General features: G+C 43.1%; 3 protein-coding genes and 1 long non-coding RNA gene across 4 annotated transcripts in view; 2 read left to right on the top strand and 2 right to left on the bottom strand.

Annotated features, from left to right (window-relative positions):
• LOC119548862 (dynein heavy chain 7, axonemal) overlaps window positions 1-13,463 on the bottom strand; it is a 29,267-nt gene extending 15,804 nt beyond the window's left edge. The window contains exons 1-13 of the mRNA XM_037856489.1: window positions 13,333-13,463; window positions 11,804-12,341; window positions 10,979-11,203; window positions 8,483-8,645; window positions 7,783-8,016; window positions 6,141-7,720; window positions 5,960-6,082; window positions 5,539-5,692; window positions 3,194-4,489; window positions 2,690-3,136; window positions 2,497-2,610; window positions 924-2,437; window positions 6-792 (exon numbers count right to left, since the gene is read on the bottom strand). Coding sequence (XP_037712417.1) covers window positions 6-792; window positions 924-2,437; window positions 2,497-2,610; window positions 2,690-3,136; window positions 3,194-4,489; window positions 5,539-5,692; window positions 5,960-6,082; window positions 6,141-7,720; window positions 7,783-8,016; window positions 8,483-8,645; window positions 10,979-11,203; window positions 11,804-12,333 — 7,167 coding nt within the window. The 5' untranslated portion in view covers window positions 12,334-12,341; window positions 13,333-13,463. The remainder of the gene's footprint in view (window positions 1-5; window positions 793-923; window positions 2,438-2,496; window positions 2,611-2,689; window positions 3,137-3,193; window positions 4,490-5,538; window positions 5,693-5,959; window positions 6,083-6,140; window positions 7,721-7,782; window positions 8,017-8,482; window positions 8,646-10,978; window positions 11,204-11,803; window positions 12,342-13,332) is intronic.
• Window positions 13,215-15,629, top strand: LOC119548865 (elongation factor Ts, mitochondrial). The gene is made up of 3 exons (XM_037856493.1): window positions 13,215-13,821; window positions 14,294-14,542; window positions 14,969-15,629. The coding sequence occupies exons 1-3, from the start codon at window positions 13,645-13,647 to the stop codon at window positions 15,497-15,499; spliced, it is 957 nt and encodes a 318-aa protein (XP_037712421.1). The 5' UTR covers window positions 13,215-13,644; the 3' UTR covers window positions 15,500-15,629.
• Window positions 15,630-16,153: 524 nt separating this feature from the next.
• Window positions 16,154-17,094, top strand: LOC119548866. The gene is made up of 2 exons (XM_037856494.1): window positions 16,154-16,681; window positions 16,841-17,094. The coding sequence occupies exons 1-2, from the start codon at window positions 16,279-16,281 to the stop codon at window positions 17,059-17,061; spliced, it is 624 nt and encodes a 207-aa protein (XP_037712422.1). The 5' UTR covers window positions 16,154-16,278; the 3' UTR covers window positions 17,062-17,094.
• On the bottom strand, window positions 16,538-18,059 carry LOC119548869. Its single transcript, XR_005219337.1, has 3 exons — window positions 17,796-18,059; window positions 16,806-17,329; window positions 16,538-16,675 (listed from the first exon to the last, which is right to left on the bottom strand). It is a non-coding gene; the product is annotated as an uncharacterized LOC119548869 (long non-coding RNA).
• Between the last annotated feature and the right edge of the window lie 343 nt (window positions 18,060-18,402).

The raw sequence follows: 18,402 nt of genomic DNA, 5'->3' as shown, positions 1-18,402 counted from the left end.
CCCACCTGAACGTCCGTAAAGAGAAATACTCCGTGCATCTCGGATGCCCCAATTTTGCGTAGGATCGCCTTGATGTCCTCGTGATACTCGTACGGCCCATACAATCGCGTGATTTCCACCTGGAACAGCTCATAGTCGCATATATGCGAAGCCAATCGAGTCAGGCTCTGGCGTCCGGATCCACCGACCCCGATGAGCAGAGCATGACTCCTCGGCTGCTTTATGATGCGGCATATGCGCGACAAATGCTCGATGGCGAAGCGGAAAAGCACCAGATTCATGGGTTTCTTCGACATGTTGTTGTACTCCACCAGATAGGCCTCCACCACCCGGCGCAACTCCTCCAGATCCTGCACCTCCACATAGTTCTTGGTGTCCGCCTTCGGATTGGTAAAGTCACAGTATATCAATTGGCGGAAATCGGACTCCTGCAGTGATTTGTCCTTCTCCACAAGTCGACCAAAGAGACGGGTGGGATCCGTATTGAAGGATGCCTTCACCGTGCTGCAGATGTTCTCAAACAGCCATGTGCGATCGGCATCCTCAACCAGACGATCACCGTATACCCGCAACACCTCATGCACCCACAGTCGCCTCATGGAGTTCACATCTTCGGTTGCCTCGGGAACGGACAGCAGGACACCCTGTATCACCCTCGAGAAGTCGCGCAGATTGAATAGATAGTGTGATTTGGCCGGGGTGGGGAGCAGATTCAGTTTGGCGTCATTATAAATGGTCAGGGTGGCGCCTACGATCTCGTCAATACAAGGATCGAACTCCTTGGAAAAGCCCCTGGGTTGGTTGAGTTGGGGAAATTCATTACGAACACAATTATAGGGGGAGATCTTCGGAAGCCGAAGCTTGGAATATTTTTAAAAAATTTTCCAGACAGCAGACAATTATTAAACAAAATCTTAACTTACCTGGTGTCCAGATGCCACAGCACAATCTTACTAAATATGGTATTCAATATATCGTTGTTGAAATCATCAATGGATATCACGTTGAAAAAGCGCTGGAAACGTGGTGTCACGGTATTTCCTGTTGATGGAGGTCCCATGGCCACGATCATCTGCAGGTCAATTAGCTTCATGGGCACGATGTTCTTGCGATCGTACCACATCATGTGATCGAGCATCATTCGTAGTAGCTCGATTGGGGGCTGGGCTCCGTAGTTCTCCTTCAGTGGCATCGAAACATCGTCCACGAAGATCACAAAGCGACTGTTGAGAGGTGGACCAAAGACACCCTTTCGCCGCTTGTCCAACTTGGACATTATAATGTCCTGCGTTTGATTTGCCGATGTTTGTGCCGAAAAGCTAATCAGCAGGGGCTTATAAACCGATAAATCCATCTTCTTGAGCATATAATCGATCACATAGACACTCTTGCCTGTTCCCGTGGGTCCCACCAACATTATAGGTTTACCATGACGATTAAGCAAATCCAAAACAGCTCCAATGCGTACACTTTCATTGGTTTGGATAATAATCTGATTGACGGGTATATCTCGAGGGATCGGTGGTGCTGAGTTCACATCATCCTGCCACGGTTTCCACTTTCCCTTGCCTTCCTTTATATACCTATAATCAAATACTGATCCCTGCTTGGGAATGGGAAATATAAAAGGCTTGGCCAGGGTCTCCACATAGAGATCCTCTGTTACTCCATAAGTATCATAGAGATTTTGCGGGAAGGTCTTCTCCATCAACGCCCTAAATACTATATTAAACTTCTCCCTGCTGTCCGCATCTAGAGATCCGCCAATTGACCAAATACAAGAGAACAGGAATATTCCCTCGGTTTGGGCCCTAAAATCCAAGTCGGAAACATTGGCCACATACTTCTCATCCCGAAAGTCGTCTATAAAACACTCAAAGAAGTTCATCAGGCTGACCATCAGATTTGCATCCGAAGTGGGGGCAATCTCCTTCAGACTCTTGCGCAGAATGTACAGAAGAATGGGACAAAATCGAGAGATTAGCATCGATATCAGTTGTTTGCTGACCGTGTGGAATGCCGGGGGCAGCGTATTCTTCCAAGAGGCTACCAAGGGTTCCCAACCCAAGGAACTGGGCTCCAGATAGATCATACCACAACGGGAGACGGTGGCTGGAGAGGCCACCTCCAAGTCCATGGGCTCAAAGACCAAATTGGTGGTATTCGATAGCTGAATGATCTCGCCGGACATCAGGCACAACTTCTTGTTGTCATCTAGCACAGTATTCATGTTTTCGATCCAAATCGCATCGACTGGTCCATCAAAAATTAACCATTTCCGATCTGGGGAATCAGACACGGCAAATATACGATAGTTAACCGCCAAAATTCCATCACTCCACTCGTGGGACACGGCATCAAATTGACCATATAGCTGACCCATGGTAATAGCTTTTGGATTGATCACTGTGTAAATAGCTTTGTTCTCGGAACCATCCTTGGGATTAAAGAATAGTTAGTTATTTCTAAGAAACCAAATGGGTTATAATAACCAACCGTTTTCTCCATACATTCCAATGCCTCGGCTAGAACCCGGTAGGTTGTTGTCTTGCCTCCAAATGGATAACCCACCAACATAAGACCATGTCGCACCACGATCATCTCATAAAGCTGAAAGAAAAAGAGGATTTAGATTAAATTCAGTTCTAAATAATTAAGTTAAAAAATGTAAAAACTATTTTTGACACACCTGCTGCACCTTTTCCAATACAAAAGGAGTACACTGCTTATTTTGCCTTTCGCAGGCCATCTGTGTGCACTTATTGAATAGCACATAGTCGGCTTCGGGCAAAACCGTACCAGGAAACAGATCGGAAGTTATGCCCTGGAACAGGGGAATGTCCTGGTTGAGGAACTTGGGCAAGTTCACATCCTTAATAGAACGCAACACCAAGATATCCTCGTTCTCATCCCGATAGCGAAGTTTCAAGGCACCCGCTGCTTTAAGCACCGATTTCACAGCTCTCATTCCGTAATCGTAGTGACACTGGGTGCTCAACTGCTCCGAGCACAAACGATAGGTGGCCACAATTTTAACAGAAAGCGGTTTGGCGGTCAGGAAACCATAAGAGTACAGCTCAATCTCCGAGATCAGTGCATAGTCCGGCACCATCATGGCCACCGAACGGAAGAGGGCCTACAAGAAAGGAAATTATCAGTAAAATAAAACAATGCGAAACTCAATAAACCCCACCTTGAGATTATCAGGCAACTCGGAGCGTCCTGCGTAACCAGGATTCATGGTGATGAACACAGCACAAGTGGGATCCAGTGTCAAAGTGGTGCCTTCGAACACCAGAGTGGGGCTGCCCGAGTTGATGCCCCGCTGGATGGTCAAGATTTGCTGAGCCACCACGGAAAGCACCTCCAGATCGATGCGGTTGAACTCATCGAAGCAGGACCAAGCGCCACACGAGGCCAAGCCCTTAAAGAACTTGCCCAGAGCCAGGTAATCCAATCCATCCGAGCAATTAAACACCACACACTGCTTGGCCACGGCCTTGGCCAGATCCTTTGTGGTCTCCGTCTTGCCAGTGCCGGCAGGACCTTCTGGAGCACCGCCCAAATGCAGATTCAAGGCAGCAAACAGCGTACGATAGCATCGATCTGTGAGCGGAGTAACCACCAGTCGAGGGGTGTTTCCCAGATACTCATAGCCATACGGCAAAGAACAGTTTATCATCCTTGTATCCAAATTATTATCATCCCAATAGTAACGTAGCTGGCATAACCACTGGAAATCCTGCAGGTCTTCCACTTGATTCGCCACAATTTCCGCCAGGACATCACGGGCATGTACATCCAACACCACCAGGGCACCCAAAGTGATACGATTCTGGGTGTTGAGGTCGCCACGCACCAAGTCCACAATCTTGTTGATCTGCAGGATGCATTTTTGCAGATACTTTGCCAGATTCTCCTTGGGCTCCTCACTTTCAAAACACTCGGTGATCTCTAGGGTCCAGTATGTGAGTGATATGGACTGGACGCACTGACCCGGCCAGGTTAGCACCCAAATGTGACGCAGCATCTTTAAGTAGCTGTAAAAAGCTTCCGCAACCTTGTGGTGCACACTCTTCTTCATGTCGATCTCCAGCTCCAACAGCCACTTCTCCACCTGACCACGCGCCTTGGATGTGGAGATCACATCCACCAGGGTTACTTCCTCGCGCTCCGAGGATCGCATCGCGGTCACGTCCAGCTCCTCGGTAAAGTTCAATGTGGCGATGCCCTCGAAACACTTCTTCAAATGTATCTGGACACGGGTTGGATCCTTTGTCTCGGACAGGATTTCCAGCAATTCGTCGTTGGACAGGAAGAAGAATCGCGGGAAGTAGAGGCGCTTCTTCTCCAGGTAGGCGTTCAGACCCTTCTGGATGACCTCCAGCAGGCTGTAGGCCTTCTTCAGCTTGTCGTTCATCTTGTCAATTTGCACCACCACCATGACCTTGGGATCTTGGGCAACCTGCTTCATTAGCTCCTTCCATATCTGCAATAAGGGAGTAAGAATAGCGAAATGAAATAATGAAATATATAAAGAGAATATTATTATACCCGTTACTCGTAGAGTAAAAGGGTATACTAGATTCGTCGGAAAGTATGTAACAGGCAGAAGGAAGCGTTTCCGACCCCATAAAGTATATATATTCTTGATCAGGATCACTAGCCGAGTCGATCTAGCCATGTCCGTCTGTCCGTCTGTCCGTCTGTCCGTCTGTCCGGATGAACGCTGAGATCTCGGAAACTATGAGAGCTAGGCTATTGAGATTTGGCGTGCAGATTCCTGAGCTTCTTACGCAGCGCATGTTTGTTTCAGTAGAGTGCCACGCCCACTCTAACGCCCACAAACCGCCCGAAACTGTGGCTCCTACAGTTTTGATGCTAGAATAAAAATTTTAACTGAAATGTATTGTTCTCATCAATACCTATCGATTGACTTAAAAAAAAGTTTGCCACGCCCACTTTTATGCCCACAAACCGCCCACAAACTTCAAAAAATCGTAAATATGAACGCGGATATCTCGGAAAATATCAAAGATAGAGAAACGAGATTTCAGATTTAGATTCCGTAGGCTTGAGCGCAGCGCAAGTTTATTACGCGAATATGCCACGCCCACTCCAACGCCCACAAACCGCCCAAGTCTGTGGCGCCCACAATTTTCATGGTAGATAAAAAATTTAAACTGAAATGTATTGGTCTCGTCCATACCTATCGATTGATTTAAAAAAAAGTCTGCCACGCCCACTCTAACGCCCACAACGCTTAAATCTGTCTACCGCCGGTAGGTGGCGCATTTGCTGCTTGCATATCTCCATTTTCCTTTGGTCCCTTTAGCTGAGTAACGGGTATCTGATAGTCGAGGTACTCGACTATAGCGTTCTTCCTTGTTTTAAATGTTGTTATTAATATTTTAAAATAATGTTCTTTGTAAAATATCAAAAAATAAATTTAATATAACATCATCAGGAACAAATCGTAATCTTAAGCTCCTTCAAAGAAGCAACCTTAAAGATACCATAATGGGGAACAAAGCCCACCTTATCCACGGCACTGAATCGTCGGCCCTCCTCTGGCATCTGCTGCTGAATGTCCGGACTGCTGAAGATGGGTTCCAGGTACATCCAGGTGGCCTGCACGCGCAGCCACTCGTCCAGGATCTCCTGCAGCAGCATGAGCTTGGCCTCCCACTTGCTGCAAAAGGACAACAAAGGTTAGCCATGTGTGACTTGTCTGCCGCAGACATTGACGGCCCAACAAAAAGGTGAAGTAATGAACGGACCAAAGTGATTTGCTTTACATGACTCCCAATATTACGATACAAAGGCAAGTGATTTTAACAGAAAACAAAAATCATAACACTACTTAAAGCGTAATTATGATCCAAAATCTACAAAAACTCTTAGAAAACATCAAAGGACCAATTGTTTTTCTGCAAACAACCCAAATCGATTCACTTACAGAATCTCCGCCTCGAATGGTTTGATGTAGGGTGAGCTCTTCATCGTCTGCGTTTTGATGATTTGATCGTCCAGCAGTATTTGGATGTCATCCACGGCAGCCAGTTTGTATGTACCAGAATCCCTGCGGGAGGCATTTCAATTACGGGCCACATCCCTCGAACCGCAAATGGAATACTCACCTGTAGGGCGAAATGGCGAACTCGACACCTTCCCACTCGTTGACCATCTTGGCCATTGCCCTCTCCAAATTGTTCTCCTTGGTGGCGCTCTCCGAGATGGCCTCGAACTTGGGCACATACTCATCCAGCTGGTACTCGATGATCTTCTCCAGCGTCAGCTCGGGCGACACCTTGATGGGGAAGCCAATAATCTCGGATACCAGTTCCCAATGGCGTGCCTTCATGCCCGGATTGCCCAGTGTATTTATAATAGGCATGTGCTCGCGGAAGGCCTCGATTTGTGCCTTGACATCCTGAATTAGTTGCATCGTTATTGGATGGTCACCCATCTGCTTGTCCAGCTTTTGAATGATGCGATAAAAGTTGGACACATCGCCATCAATTTCGTCGGGATCAAAGGAGCCCACTTGAGAGTGCATCCACAGGTCCCATTTGTCCATGAAATCCTGTCCAGCATCGAAGAGGGTTTTGTACGGTTTAAGTTGATCGTGTGCCTTCTTTCTCATGGGATATTGCGAGAGATCCCAGCCATAGGAGGTTTCCTCTTCGTTAATTTGATCAATTGTCTCCATGGCCTGAACTAATCTCTGATCCAGCACTCCAGCTCGCTTCTTGTACCTGGCAAGCTGCTTAATGTCGCCCCAGGTGTCGTATGTTTGCACTTGCTCATAGTAATTTTGTAATTCCCGGCGGAACAGCTCGATGCGTTTCTTGAGCAGCTCCTGGTACTCGATCACCTTTTCGGCAATAATAGCACGATGTTGCTCGAAGATCGATGGAAGCTTCAGATACCATTGAAAGGAGTTGCTGTTGTTCTTGATCTCCAGAGGGGAGTACAGAGTGTGATCCATCAGCCACAGGATTTCGCTCATGTTGACTTTTAGTCTGGCCTCCATTTCAGGCACTAAGTTCTCCTCTGCATGGACCACATAGGCTTTCAGTTGCATCAGTTCGGCCGTGTCCTTGGGCACAGTTAGAGCCTTCTTGGCAATAGCATCGTATTCTTTGCCCAATCGAGAGATCCTTGCCTGCTGATCGGTCACCATTCTAGCCAGCAAATCCAACTGAAGCTGTCTGCACAACATTTCCAGATGAGTGATGAACTTATCCCTGTGGAACTCATAGAAACCCATCCTGATCACAGCCCACACTTCCCTGGCGATGCGATCCTCCTTCTCCTTGTACTTGTACACCATTTCCGTATATTGTTCGAAGGTGGCGTCGCCCTCCATAAAGTTACCCACCCGTTCCGCATCGATTGCATTGATTAGATCGATGAAGGGATCAAAGTCCTGTAGACGCAATTCTGGTCCAATGCGCTGATCCTCCAACATGGCACATATACGGTTTTTCGTCTCCTGAACAATGCTATCGGGAACTGTGGGTGTGAGAAAGATCTTCTTGGACACAATTAGATCAGTGTAAAGTTTGCTCTCGATGCGAGGCAGCATCTGGATGCTCAAGAGGATAGAGTCTATAACACGAAGCAATTCACTCTGGACTTTTGAAAAGCTGGGATTGAACTGAATTGTGTCCTCGTCGGCCAGCATCACAGAGATCTCGAAGCCAGGATTAGAGTGCTAAATAAAAAAGGGAGTATTTTAATTTATTAACTTTACCACTGATTCATCACAGTACTAACCCCATAGTCACAAATAAAGTCCGCGTATTCCTTCAAACTCCTTATGCAAATGTCCTCCAGTTGTTGGGTCATCAAAGCGGCGACGCAGTTAAAAAAGCGCTTGACCAGCGTAAAACGCCGGATGTCCGGTAATTGTCCTCGTTTGCTGGCCTTCAGCAGGGAGGAGTGAATCTCGCCATACCAGCTCTCCTCCAGCAAAGTCTTTCCACTGTCGATGTGGGATCCACACAAATACTGGCAAAGACAGAATGTATTAGATGTCTTTGACAAATTTCAAAAATGTAATTACCAAAAGCACACATTTTGATAAGACTTCAAGTTTTAGAAATACAATATCAAATTAAAATTAAATTGGAAAGATTAATTGATTGAATACAGATTTTTTAAGGAATTATTTGAAATCACATTTAATATTTAATTAATTCCAATTAGTTGTGTCTCGATATTTGAGAAAAAAAAGTACATACATATATCAAGAAAATAAATCAAAAGCCACCCAATATTATTATATTATATTAACATAACATTATATTATTATAACTTAATTTATTGACATTCTTAAAATATATTTTCAAAGTAAAGGACATGGCTAGATGGTCCACTTCTAGAACATATATACTTTGGAGGGGTGGGAAACGCTTGTTAAAGTATACCCTTCTTATTAATATATTACAATAGTACGTGATATTTCAAATCTTACCACAAACGAAAATAATGAAAACGGGGTCTCGACTTTGCTCAGCTCCTTGACATCGATTAGGCTCTTATCCTTATATTTCATGCTCCACAGCTCCAAGATGCTGGCCACACTTCGATGTATGCAAAAGAGCGTTCTCATCAGGACATTGCGATTCTCGTCGTAGCTGTCGGATAAATGGGATCGGATGGGATGGGGGGATAGGGCCGCAGTTAGTACCGTCTTTTTATGCAAATTATCTGGAGACTAAGGGAAACTTTTCACTCCAGCTATTCCGTCACAGCCCATTAAACAGTGCAGGGAACCGCAACCGCCCAACCACAGGAGCACCCAGCGGGCAACCACCCGACTACCGAACCACAAAAAGCATCTAATGGCCCTCCTTAATGATGCCAAATGCTCGAAGGCAATAAATTAGCAAGGCTCACGCGGTTGTGGATATCGATGGGTTTTCGACCTACTTTGGACCCAAAAACGAAAGAAAACATGAACCACATAAGGTGTTGGGGCTGAATTCGCTTTAAAGAAGTTATAGAAAAGAGAGAATCATTTCGAATAATTTTTCTAATTTTTCACCTTAAAAAGATTTAAAGTTTAAGCAATTTGCTTTTAAATAATTATAAAAAGTAATGCATTAAATTGTTAATAATGGATCATATTTGAGAATTTACCTACCTTATTTTCTACCTTATACTCTCTGAGTTAAAAATGTTCTTAAAAATAAACGACATTTTTTTAAGTTGAAAATATTTTTAATGTGCTTAAATTAAGTTGAGTTAAAGGTATTGTTTATATCAACAACTTAACTATTAGTACAGTGAGTTGTTAAAAGTTGTTCAATAAACTCAATATAACTTTTCTCTTCTCACCATTTTGTTCTGATATTGAGAACATTACATGGTTTTTAAGAACGAATGTTCTCAAATCAAGAGCAATGTACATCAGTATTTCTCTATAATAATGCTAATTTTAAAATGATATAGATTTAGACCAAAGTAAAAATTGTTTAATTCTATATTCAAAAAACAGTACGTAGACTATCGGATAGAAAATTATTAGTTGCATACTTTTAAGCAGCTTTTATCAGATATTTCAAATTTTTAATTATTTCTGAGTCACCCTCAAAGGTTTTTACAGTGCGAAGTTTCTGATAATTATCAATTTCACTTTACTTATTCGACTTAATTTTGGAAAGCATTAATCATTACTGATGCTGGTGAAAGAAGCCATTGTTTATCTTACAAAAAGACAAAAAGACTACCCAACTTTTCTGATATTTCCACAATAGACAGAAAGTCAGCACTGATAACCGCACAATGCGACGATGGGCTTCAAAATCCCGCCCCCTCGGTGTCACAAACAAGTTCAATTCATTTTTAAGCATATCCTTTTTGCAATTTATGTCGGGCGAAATCTCTGGGCCGCGGCTTTATGGCGCCCACCTCCTCAGCTGCTCAAAATGCTGTTGCTCATCAAATGTCAAACCAATACACAGGAGGACTTAACTTTCTGGAGCTTCCATTGCCACATCCTCACTTCCACTTCCACTTCCACCCAGCCCTTTTCCACTTTTCCATTTCCGCGGCATTGTAGTTGAGAAAGTGCGGTTAAAAAGTTTTTGGCACGCCGCAAAGCGATTTCTCGCGTTCTCCCCCGATTGCAAGAAGCTTTTAATAATGTCGCACGACTTTCGTTATTTTCCTTATTTTCTTAGCGCTTTTCCCCCACTCAAGCCCGGCAACTTTGTCAGCTATTTTCATAAGAATTCGCGCGCTGCCGCCGCCAAGGGCAATTCATTTCATAAAAATCGTATTGGGTTTTTAATCCACAATAAAGCCAAGGCATCCGTAAACATAAAAGTACATATGTGGGGGCGTGATTTTGGGACTCGAGTGTTTGGTTGGGTGTAATTGCATGTCAATTGCACGCCTTTTTTGCCAAATGCGAGGCACGCAGTCACAGGGGAAGTTACACACAACACTGGCATTCAATTATGGCAACTTTTTCTTTTTCCCATCTTTTTTCTTTTTTGCCTGCCTTCGCTTTACAATGCGCACAATTTACTTGGCACTTGGTGCGGGTGTAATTTATTTTAATTAAAAAATTTGAATTTCCCTGATGCGGGGAAGTTGCAACTTTAATAAGGACTTTCTATGCTTTGTTTTTTTACTTTTTATATGATGATGAGCGCACGCATTTCATCAGCAATTAGAGAAAACTGCTTTTATGCTCTCAAAATCCATTAGGCTTAAGGAAAGTTTCGATTTTATTTGCTCATACTAACATACTTTTTAGCATGAAAGTTGCAATAAAAAAGGGAAATTCCAAGTAGATTGTAACTTTTTTTTTAAGCCTCTAAATGCATTTAGCTTAGGTTTTTAGATTTTTAGTATTTGCCAATTTGGCATAATTTGTTTAGAAGGATAAGAGCATGAAAACGACATTGAAAATGCCATTTCCATGTAAATTGGGTTTTAAATAAAATAAATAAAAGCTCACCGATATCGCCAAAAGTTCGTCATGGATTGCACCTCTTTCCGCTCGGCAGTGTCGAATTTACCACCCACTCCTTCTTTGGTCAGTCGATCGAGAACCGTGTGCCGCAGGACAAAGTCCACAACGGCCTTCTTCATGGCGAAAACATAATCCGACCGGACCTCGGCAATGTTCTCATTGAGGGCGGTCTGCCATTTGTAGAGCAGCGGGGGCACAAGATCTGTTATTCTGTAAATATAATGTTTAAATTAAACCAAAAACAAGAAAAAACGCTAAGTCGAAGGCCTTGACTATTAGATACCCTTTACTCAGCTTAAGGGAGTGCGAAAGCAGCTCTGAATTTTTCACTAACACACCTAGCTAATAGCGCCACCTATATCAGTGAAAACAGCTTATTGTATTGATAATTATTTGGTTATAACCTTTTAATGACTGATCAGATTTTATTAGTTTTTGGAATGTATATAGGTATTGATAGTAAGAACAAACTCTCATTTACATTTTCTAAAAATATGAGCGCTAGACGGGTTTTTAGTGTTATAGTCGTTTGTGAGCATTAGAGTGGGCGTGGCACCCTGCTGAAACAAACTTGCTCTGCGTAGGAATCCCAAGAATCTGCATGCCAAGTCACAATACTCTAGAATATGCATGCCTAATCGCAGCTTTTATAGTTTCTGAGATCTCAGCATTCATACGGACAGACAGACATGGCTAGATCGACTCGGCTAGTGATCCTTTTACTCTACGAGTAACAGGTATAAATATCTTATAGCTAAAGATATCATAAACCTCCAAAGGATATTATAAAGTAGTTTTCCCGCCACCCACCTCTTGAGGATCTTTTTGCTCAACGGAGACACGTGTATTGTGTCGATTCCATGCTTAATGTAATAGTAATAGCGCAGTATCTCTCGCTCCTCCTGGTCGGGAAAGGGCACGGCACACTGGGCAGCCAGCTCCGGATCCTGATCGTCGTCCATGTGCAGTATGAGCTCCACCAGCTTGCGCCGGAAGTGCTCCCGCTCCAGACGCATGGTCATGTAGTTGGCCTTGGCCACGGCGCTTTCGCGCTTCTTGCGCTTATTTTGGTGCTTCTTGGCGCAGAGGATGCTGTCGGGCAGGTCGGACTGCATCTTGCCATCCAGCAGCGAACTGGCGCACTCCGGCATATTCAGTTCGTACCACAGGCGACGCGACTTGTACTCCGGATTGGCCTTCGATTGCAGGATACTCTGCAGGACATCCGGCTTGGGGCGGGTGTACAGCATCTTCGACTTCTCGCATAGTCGGCGGGCACCGCATACCGACGTGAAGCTGGGGATGCTGATCTCCCGGTTCGGATTCTGTCTGCCCTGCATGGTGTAGCCTAAAAAGGGAAATAACTCATTTACTACTATAGTTACTACAAAAGGAAAAGGTCTTATAGGAAAAATCACATTTGTAAGAGCCAGCTGTTTTTCGAAGCTAAACAATATTTACTTCTGTATTACTTATGAATTTATCTTCTTAAACAATAAACATTTTAATTTACAAAAATGAACTAATAAATTAACAAACATAGTTTCATTTTTGCATGAAAAAGTTGTATAAATCAAATATGTTTTTCCCACATTTTTTGTATTATTATATAATATAATACTTAATGAACCTATAAATTTGAAAAAATAAATTATGTGATTACATTACATTACATTGCATATATCACTTTAATTTGTTTAATTTCAATTATTTTTTATAAACGATCTATATTTTTTTTTTATCAATACTTTTTTTTTTACTTTTTAAAAAATTTTCCTCTTCCTAAATATAAAAAATCGTTTATTCGAATATTCCTGTGTAATTTTATTGTGGTTTAAACTAAAATAAGAGTTTCTTACATAAAAAAAATAATTTTTAAAATTTCTCTTTTACAAGAATATCTTAGGTATTAACAAATTTGTAAAAAAAAAAAAAGTTAATACAATTATATGAAATAAAACCCCATAAGTTTCGAATCAAAGTCGATTGCCGGTACTCAAAAAATTTAATTACTTATAGTATTGCATATTAGATTTAATTTGTCAAATTAATAAATAAATAAAAATTAATTTTGTAAAGTTTTTATCCGAAACGGTTATCCGTTACGGCTATAACCGCTAATGCGGTTGTTGTCTCCGCTCGCTATCGTGTACCAGCCGATAACTGCGCAACTATCGATAGCAGGCAAACAGCTGTTCGTCACACGCGCCTCACCGGCTTTTTTGCCATTCCTAACGCTCGAATTGTGCAACCCGGAAAATTGTCAAAATTTTCAGAGTTTCCCATTAAATTACACACTCCGGACACACAAACAAGGAAAACTGTCCTGCAGCACTTACCAGTCGTTCACCTATCGAGGCGAAACACACGGTTTGGATTAATTCGCGCCGCAACGCGATTAATTAAACTGACTCGATCCGAACATACGAAGGAGTTGAAAACAAATGCAAATCACACACAGGGTTTTCCGTTGTTTAGAATGAATTGATTTTCCTGGCAACTACATAACGACAGCTCGGAAAAAGGGAAAAACAAACAAGCCGGAAAGTTGCCCTTAGCAGCAGGCAAAGAGCAACAAGTCCACACAGACACACACATCACATTACCCCCTACAAACATCAGTTTAGTTTTCACTTCGGTTGGTAGAAAAAATGTTGCTTCAAAAGATTTTCACCCGCGCTTTGCACTCCACCCGGCAGCTTTACGCCGGAGCCAGTGGCACCGGAGGTCTGGAGAAGAGTGCTCTGGCGGCCCTGAGGAAGAAGACCGGCTACACCTTCGCCAACTGCAAGAAGGCACTGGAAAAGCACAACAACGATGTCGGATTGGTGGGTATTTGCATTATACCTTGATTATAAACGATACATTAGCCACATTGCTTATAAAGCCTTTATTCTGGAAAGATCCTCGGTCTCGAATATAAATTATGTAGCTTTATTGGGACACCAACATATATATCTTAGTAATTCTCATAGTATAATATAACATAACACAGTTGTATGGATTAAAATCAGTTCACCATCTATATATATCACTATTTAACATAACTACACCCTAAAGAAACCTGAGTTAATAAGCTCCTCAAGCAGCTGTATCGTTTACAAGCCCATTTTTATACCCCCTCCAACTTATTTGCTCATTTTACTAACAAATTTTCCCTCATTTTTACCCATATTATTCCAAAAAATTAATGTAAACATGGCAGCGACATGATGCAGCCGCTGCATCGTTAACAGCCTCCTCTATTGCCTTTTTCTATTAACTAAGTAATTTACCTTATTATTTTCTTAAATTTGACAGGCTGAAAAGTGGCTGCATGAGCAGGCCCAGACGCTCGGCTGGTCAAAGGCCACCAAAGTCGCAGATCGAGCCACCGCCCAGGGTCTGATTGGAGTCCTCATCCGCGGCAACCGCGGAGCCATGGTCGAACTCAACTGCGAGACGGATTTCGTGGCCAGGAACGACACCTTCAAGCGGTTCGTGGATCACGTTGCCTGCATGTGTCTGCACTACACGGACTTGACGGACTTCGATGGAGATCTGTGGAAGGTGAGGAATTGGATTGACATTAATAGATTTAATCCACATATGTAGCTCAGTGGTATTGTAAGGTTTCTTATCTTAATGCTGTTATATAAAGAAAGGTCAAATAGTCTGTCCAATGAGTTATTTTTCACTTCTAACCAACACTAAACAACTTACTTCTATATAACAAATAGGTATTCTCTACATTACTTGAAGTACAAAAGGGCTTAAAAAGACAGTTGTATTGTTAGGATTCTTATCTTAATGCATTTATACTTCTAGGGAAAGTCAAAAAGTCTGTCCAATGAATATGTTTAAAATTGTAACCAACACTAAACACCTCAGTTATAAAAAATATGTACCAAGAGCAAAAAGCTCCGCAACTAGGTTCAGAACCGGTTTGCAACCCTTTCTTACTTGCTGCTGTACTAATAAACATATCCTTTCCAGCTTGGCTTCGATGCGGACGCCCTGAGGAACTTGCGAACGGAGGAGGGCCGCACACTGGGCGACCACCTGGCCTTGTTGATCGGCGCCCTCGGCGAGAATGCCACCATACGGCGTGCCCTGTGCTTTAAGGTCAACAACGATCTGAAACTAGTTGGCTACGCCCACCCGGCACCCACCAACGTGGGCACCACTGAGGGCATCACCCAGGTGGGCAAATACGGAGCAATCGTGGCCTACCGATCGACTCATAAGCTGCTGGACTTTGAATTCCACAAGAGCATCTGCCAGCAGATCGTGGGCATGAAGCCGTCCAAGATTGGGGAGTACGACAAGGACAAGCCGGCGGAGAACAAGGACGAGGAGACGTGCCTGATCCACCAGGAATATCTGCTGGATGCGGATAAGACGGTGGGCGAGGCATTGCAGGATCACAACTGCGAGGTCGTGGACTACCATCGCTTCGAGTGCGGAGAGCAGACGGAACGCAGCCTGGAGGCGATCATTCGCTCCCAGCACCAGAGCAGCAATTAACTAGCCCCTAAGCAGACTCTAGATCACTAAATTGTTATATGCACCAGCCGAAGATTGTTAAACCTTAAATTCTGGACAGTTCTGGTCAAAATTTGCATGTGGAAGAAGTAAACCAAACACGACGATCAGATCCGCCTGTGTTACTTGAATACTCCATGAGTCATGGCAAAAAATTGGGGTAACCGCCGAGGGAAATGCGACGGCTATTCGCTGCGTGCGCCTGCGCAGAACGGGAAGCACGCTTGAGCGGCTTTGGAAGCGGTGGACTCTTGGGGGGGAAAGCGGGCGAATGGACAGCGCCAGCAGAATGTACTGTTTATGAACGTGTTTTGTTCTGCAGCCGGTAATTACCCGCTCGTCATGCGATAGCCCAAAAGAAAGAATGAAAGAAAGGTTCTTGTGGGGGGCAAAGGCAAAACAGGCACCAAAACGACAGGTGAAGGTACTCGGTGCTCCTCTTTCAGCTTTACCATAGGTTTATTGAGCTTGGTTTAACGAGCCACGTGCATGGGGTTCAGGGTAAGGTAACTGGAGTAAAATGAGGAAACAAATTTCAAACGTTTAGAAGGGGATCCTATTTCATAAGCCAGGTTGAATTGGTGACCTTTAAGAAAAACATATATGATTATAGAAAAATACTTTTCCAACCCTAAATAAGTTTTCAGCACTAGGCTGTCAATAATGAAGTATAATCTAAGTAGGCCTGTCAAATCAATGTCAAATGGTCGACTATCAAAACCAAAAACCCTCAGTCATTGTGTAAAAATTAATAGCCCAGCATGGACTACCTAGACATTGAATCCTTCCGTTCAAGGTACAGCGATATAACCGTGACGGCCGTGCCCGCTCGCTCCCAGGCGGAGGAGGAGCAGCAGCCGATGGCCATGGACCCGGAGATGGAAGCCAAGCAGAATGAGCCGCGAGTGGAGATCACACGGGTTAATGGAGGTGCTCCTTCGGAGCTCAGCTCCACGATGAATCTAACGATGGTCCAGCGAAACAGGCAGCAACAAAATGCCAATGCATTTGCCTACGCCACCGAATACAAGGAGGTTATGGCTAAACTGGAGTACACCAAGTACATGCAGAACCAGCTCCAGCTGATGTCATTGGCGAATGGAGGGGGGAGTGCTGGTGGAGCTGGTATTGATGGCCTTTGTGGGATGATGCCAACATCTATAAGTAAGAAAATGGAAAAGATACATTCGAGTAAAGTTTATACCAAATCTATACAATATCTATAACCATTATAATCTATATAATATCTGTAACCAGTTAGGCTATCTTATCTAGATCTATGTCTTACACATTTTATGAAAATTTCCTCCAAATCCTTTTCAGATCTGGATGCCAATGCCAACATAGAGGACAAGTACTCTGATCTACTGAATACCCTGGCCGAGATGCGTTCCGAATTGGCGCCAACGATTATGGGATTGCGGGCGCCCAAGGACCGCCTTCATCGGGACATAGCCCAAGCCAGGTATACGGTGAGGGAGTGCATCCTGCTCCTGGAGAAGGATTGTCAGCAGGAGAGCGAAGGTAGCCCCACCGGTGAGTGACGTCACTAGGGGTTATCCATCTCTGCATTGTTAACGACACCTCTCCACGAGTGATAATAAAGAACGAGAACAACAGAGGCCAAAAGAGTTCTGGGAACCCTGCGTGTTTATGGGTACGACTATGATGGTGGGGTGATGGGTTTTGAATAGCCAAATACTATGACTATGTGATGGTGATGTCTGCAGCGTAGTGGCCGGCATTTTGACAGTCGGGAGCAGTAGAGCGCGAAGCTTGTACACTGGAAAATTGGTTCGATGCGCTGATACCCTATAAAAACAAATAAGTAAAATAAAATCTAATATAAAAATGTATTTATCATTAATATTTTAAATTTAATAATTTCTTTTAAATTATCCTTCAAATAAACTAATTTTAAAGTGCAATGTATTTTTTTTTCTAATAATGAAAAACATAAAATAGGTATAATACAAATTAAATTCTTGAATGTTCTTAATGTTGTTATCAAATATATCAAAATCTATCTCTTTACATTGATGCACATAAGAAACTTACTTTGGAATGGAAGCTATGCGATTTCTTTGGCACCTCTGAATATCTTAAAAATGTAAAACTCTCCAAGGAAAAACTTATGATTAGCAAGTTTAAAAATATATATACAAAACATATTTTTAACCATTTTTTATTTGCACTTTTAGATATTTTTCACATGCATGTTGCCTGACATTTGTCATTGCACAATGTATGAATGTACATTTTTGAAGTATGTACATACCTGGCTCAAAGCAACGCACTTTCCACATCTTGAATTCCCGGCTAATGCATTGCATTTGCTCAAGTTTTTGCTTAATTGGCTAGCGTTCAAACACCTTGTAGTTGGTAAATAATGGTTTTGGCTGTCCACTGGTCGAATATACCCCAAAAAGTTGGCCATGGTCAAAGTGGAACTGAAAGGGTCACATTCACCGACGTCGACGTCGGCAGAGGAACATAGCTATGTATGTAGCAAGTATTCATACATACATAAGTATGTACATTTGGACGAGCGATCGCCCCGCTTCAATTGAAGTTTTTCACGTTCAGTCGTAAGCCGACTTTTCACGGGTTAAGTTTAGCATTAAAGCGACAGATCAGCGACCGGATCGCACGAATATATCCTTTCTTCCACTTCCGCTTGGCTTTAATTCGGGTTAATTTGTTTTGAAAGTGCGCTAAAAAAATAAGGCAGTGCCAAAAACGCGTTATCACTTGTGTGTCGCTCTCTTTTTCTCACACTAACGGTAAACTAAGCGAAGAGGCGCGCGAAAGCAAATTGCAAAAAAAAAAAAGCGGCCAAATAAAGCGAATGCCACAAAGGTGACAGCAATAAACACAACAAATAG

Source organism: Drosophila subpulchrella, chromosome 2L (genome assembly GCF_014743375.2).
Source record: "Drosophila subpulchrella strain 33 F10 #4 breed RU33 chromosome 2L, RU_Dsub_v1.1 Primary Assembly, whole genome shotgun sequence".
Classification (NCBI taxonomy): domain Eukaryota; kingdom Metazoa; phylum Arthropoda; class Insecta; order Diptera; family Drosophilidae; genus Drosophila; species Drosophila subpulchrella.
Note: the sequence above shows the minus strand (reverse complement) of the source record. Positions and strands in the feature narration are given on the sequence as shown.

Excerpts from the sequence above, each read along its gene's own strand:
- LOC119548866 (XM_037856494.1), top strand. The coding sequence starts at position 16,279 with ATGGACTACCTAGACATTGAATCCTTCCGTTCAAGGTACAGCGATATA. Across the intron at positions 16,682-16,840 it reads GATGATGCCAACATCTATAA|ATCTGGATGCCAATGCCAAC; the intron begins GTAAGAAAATGG and ends AATCCTTTTCAG.
- LOC119548865 (XM_037856493.1), top strand. The coding sequence starts at position 13,645 with ATGTTGCTTCAAAAGATTTTCACCCGCGCTTTGCACTCCACCCGGCAG. Across the intron at positions 13,822-14,293 it reads ACAACAACGATGTCGGATTG|GCTGAAAAGTGGCTGCATGA; the intron begins GTGGGTATTTGC and ends TAAATTTGACAG. Across the intron at positions 14,543-14,968 it reads TCGATGGAGATCTGTGGAAG|CTTGGCTTCGATGCGGACGC; the intron begins GTGAGGAATTGG and ends TATCCTTTCCAG.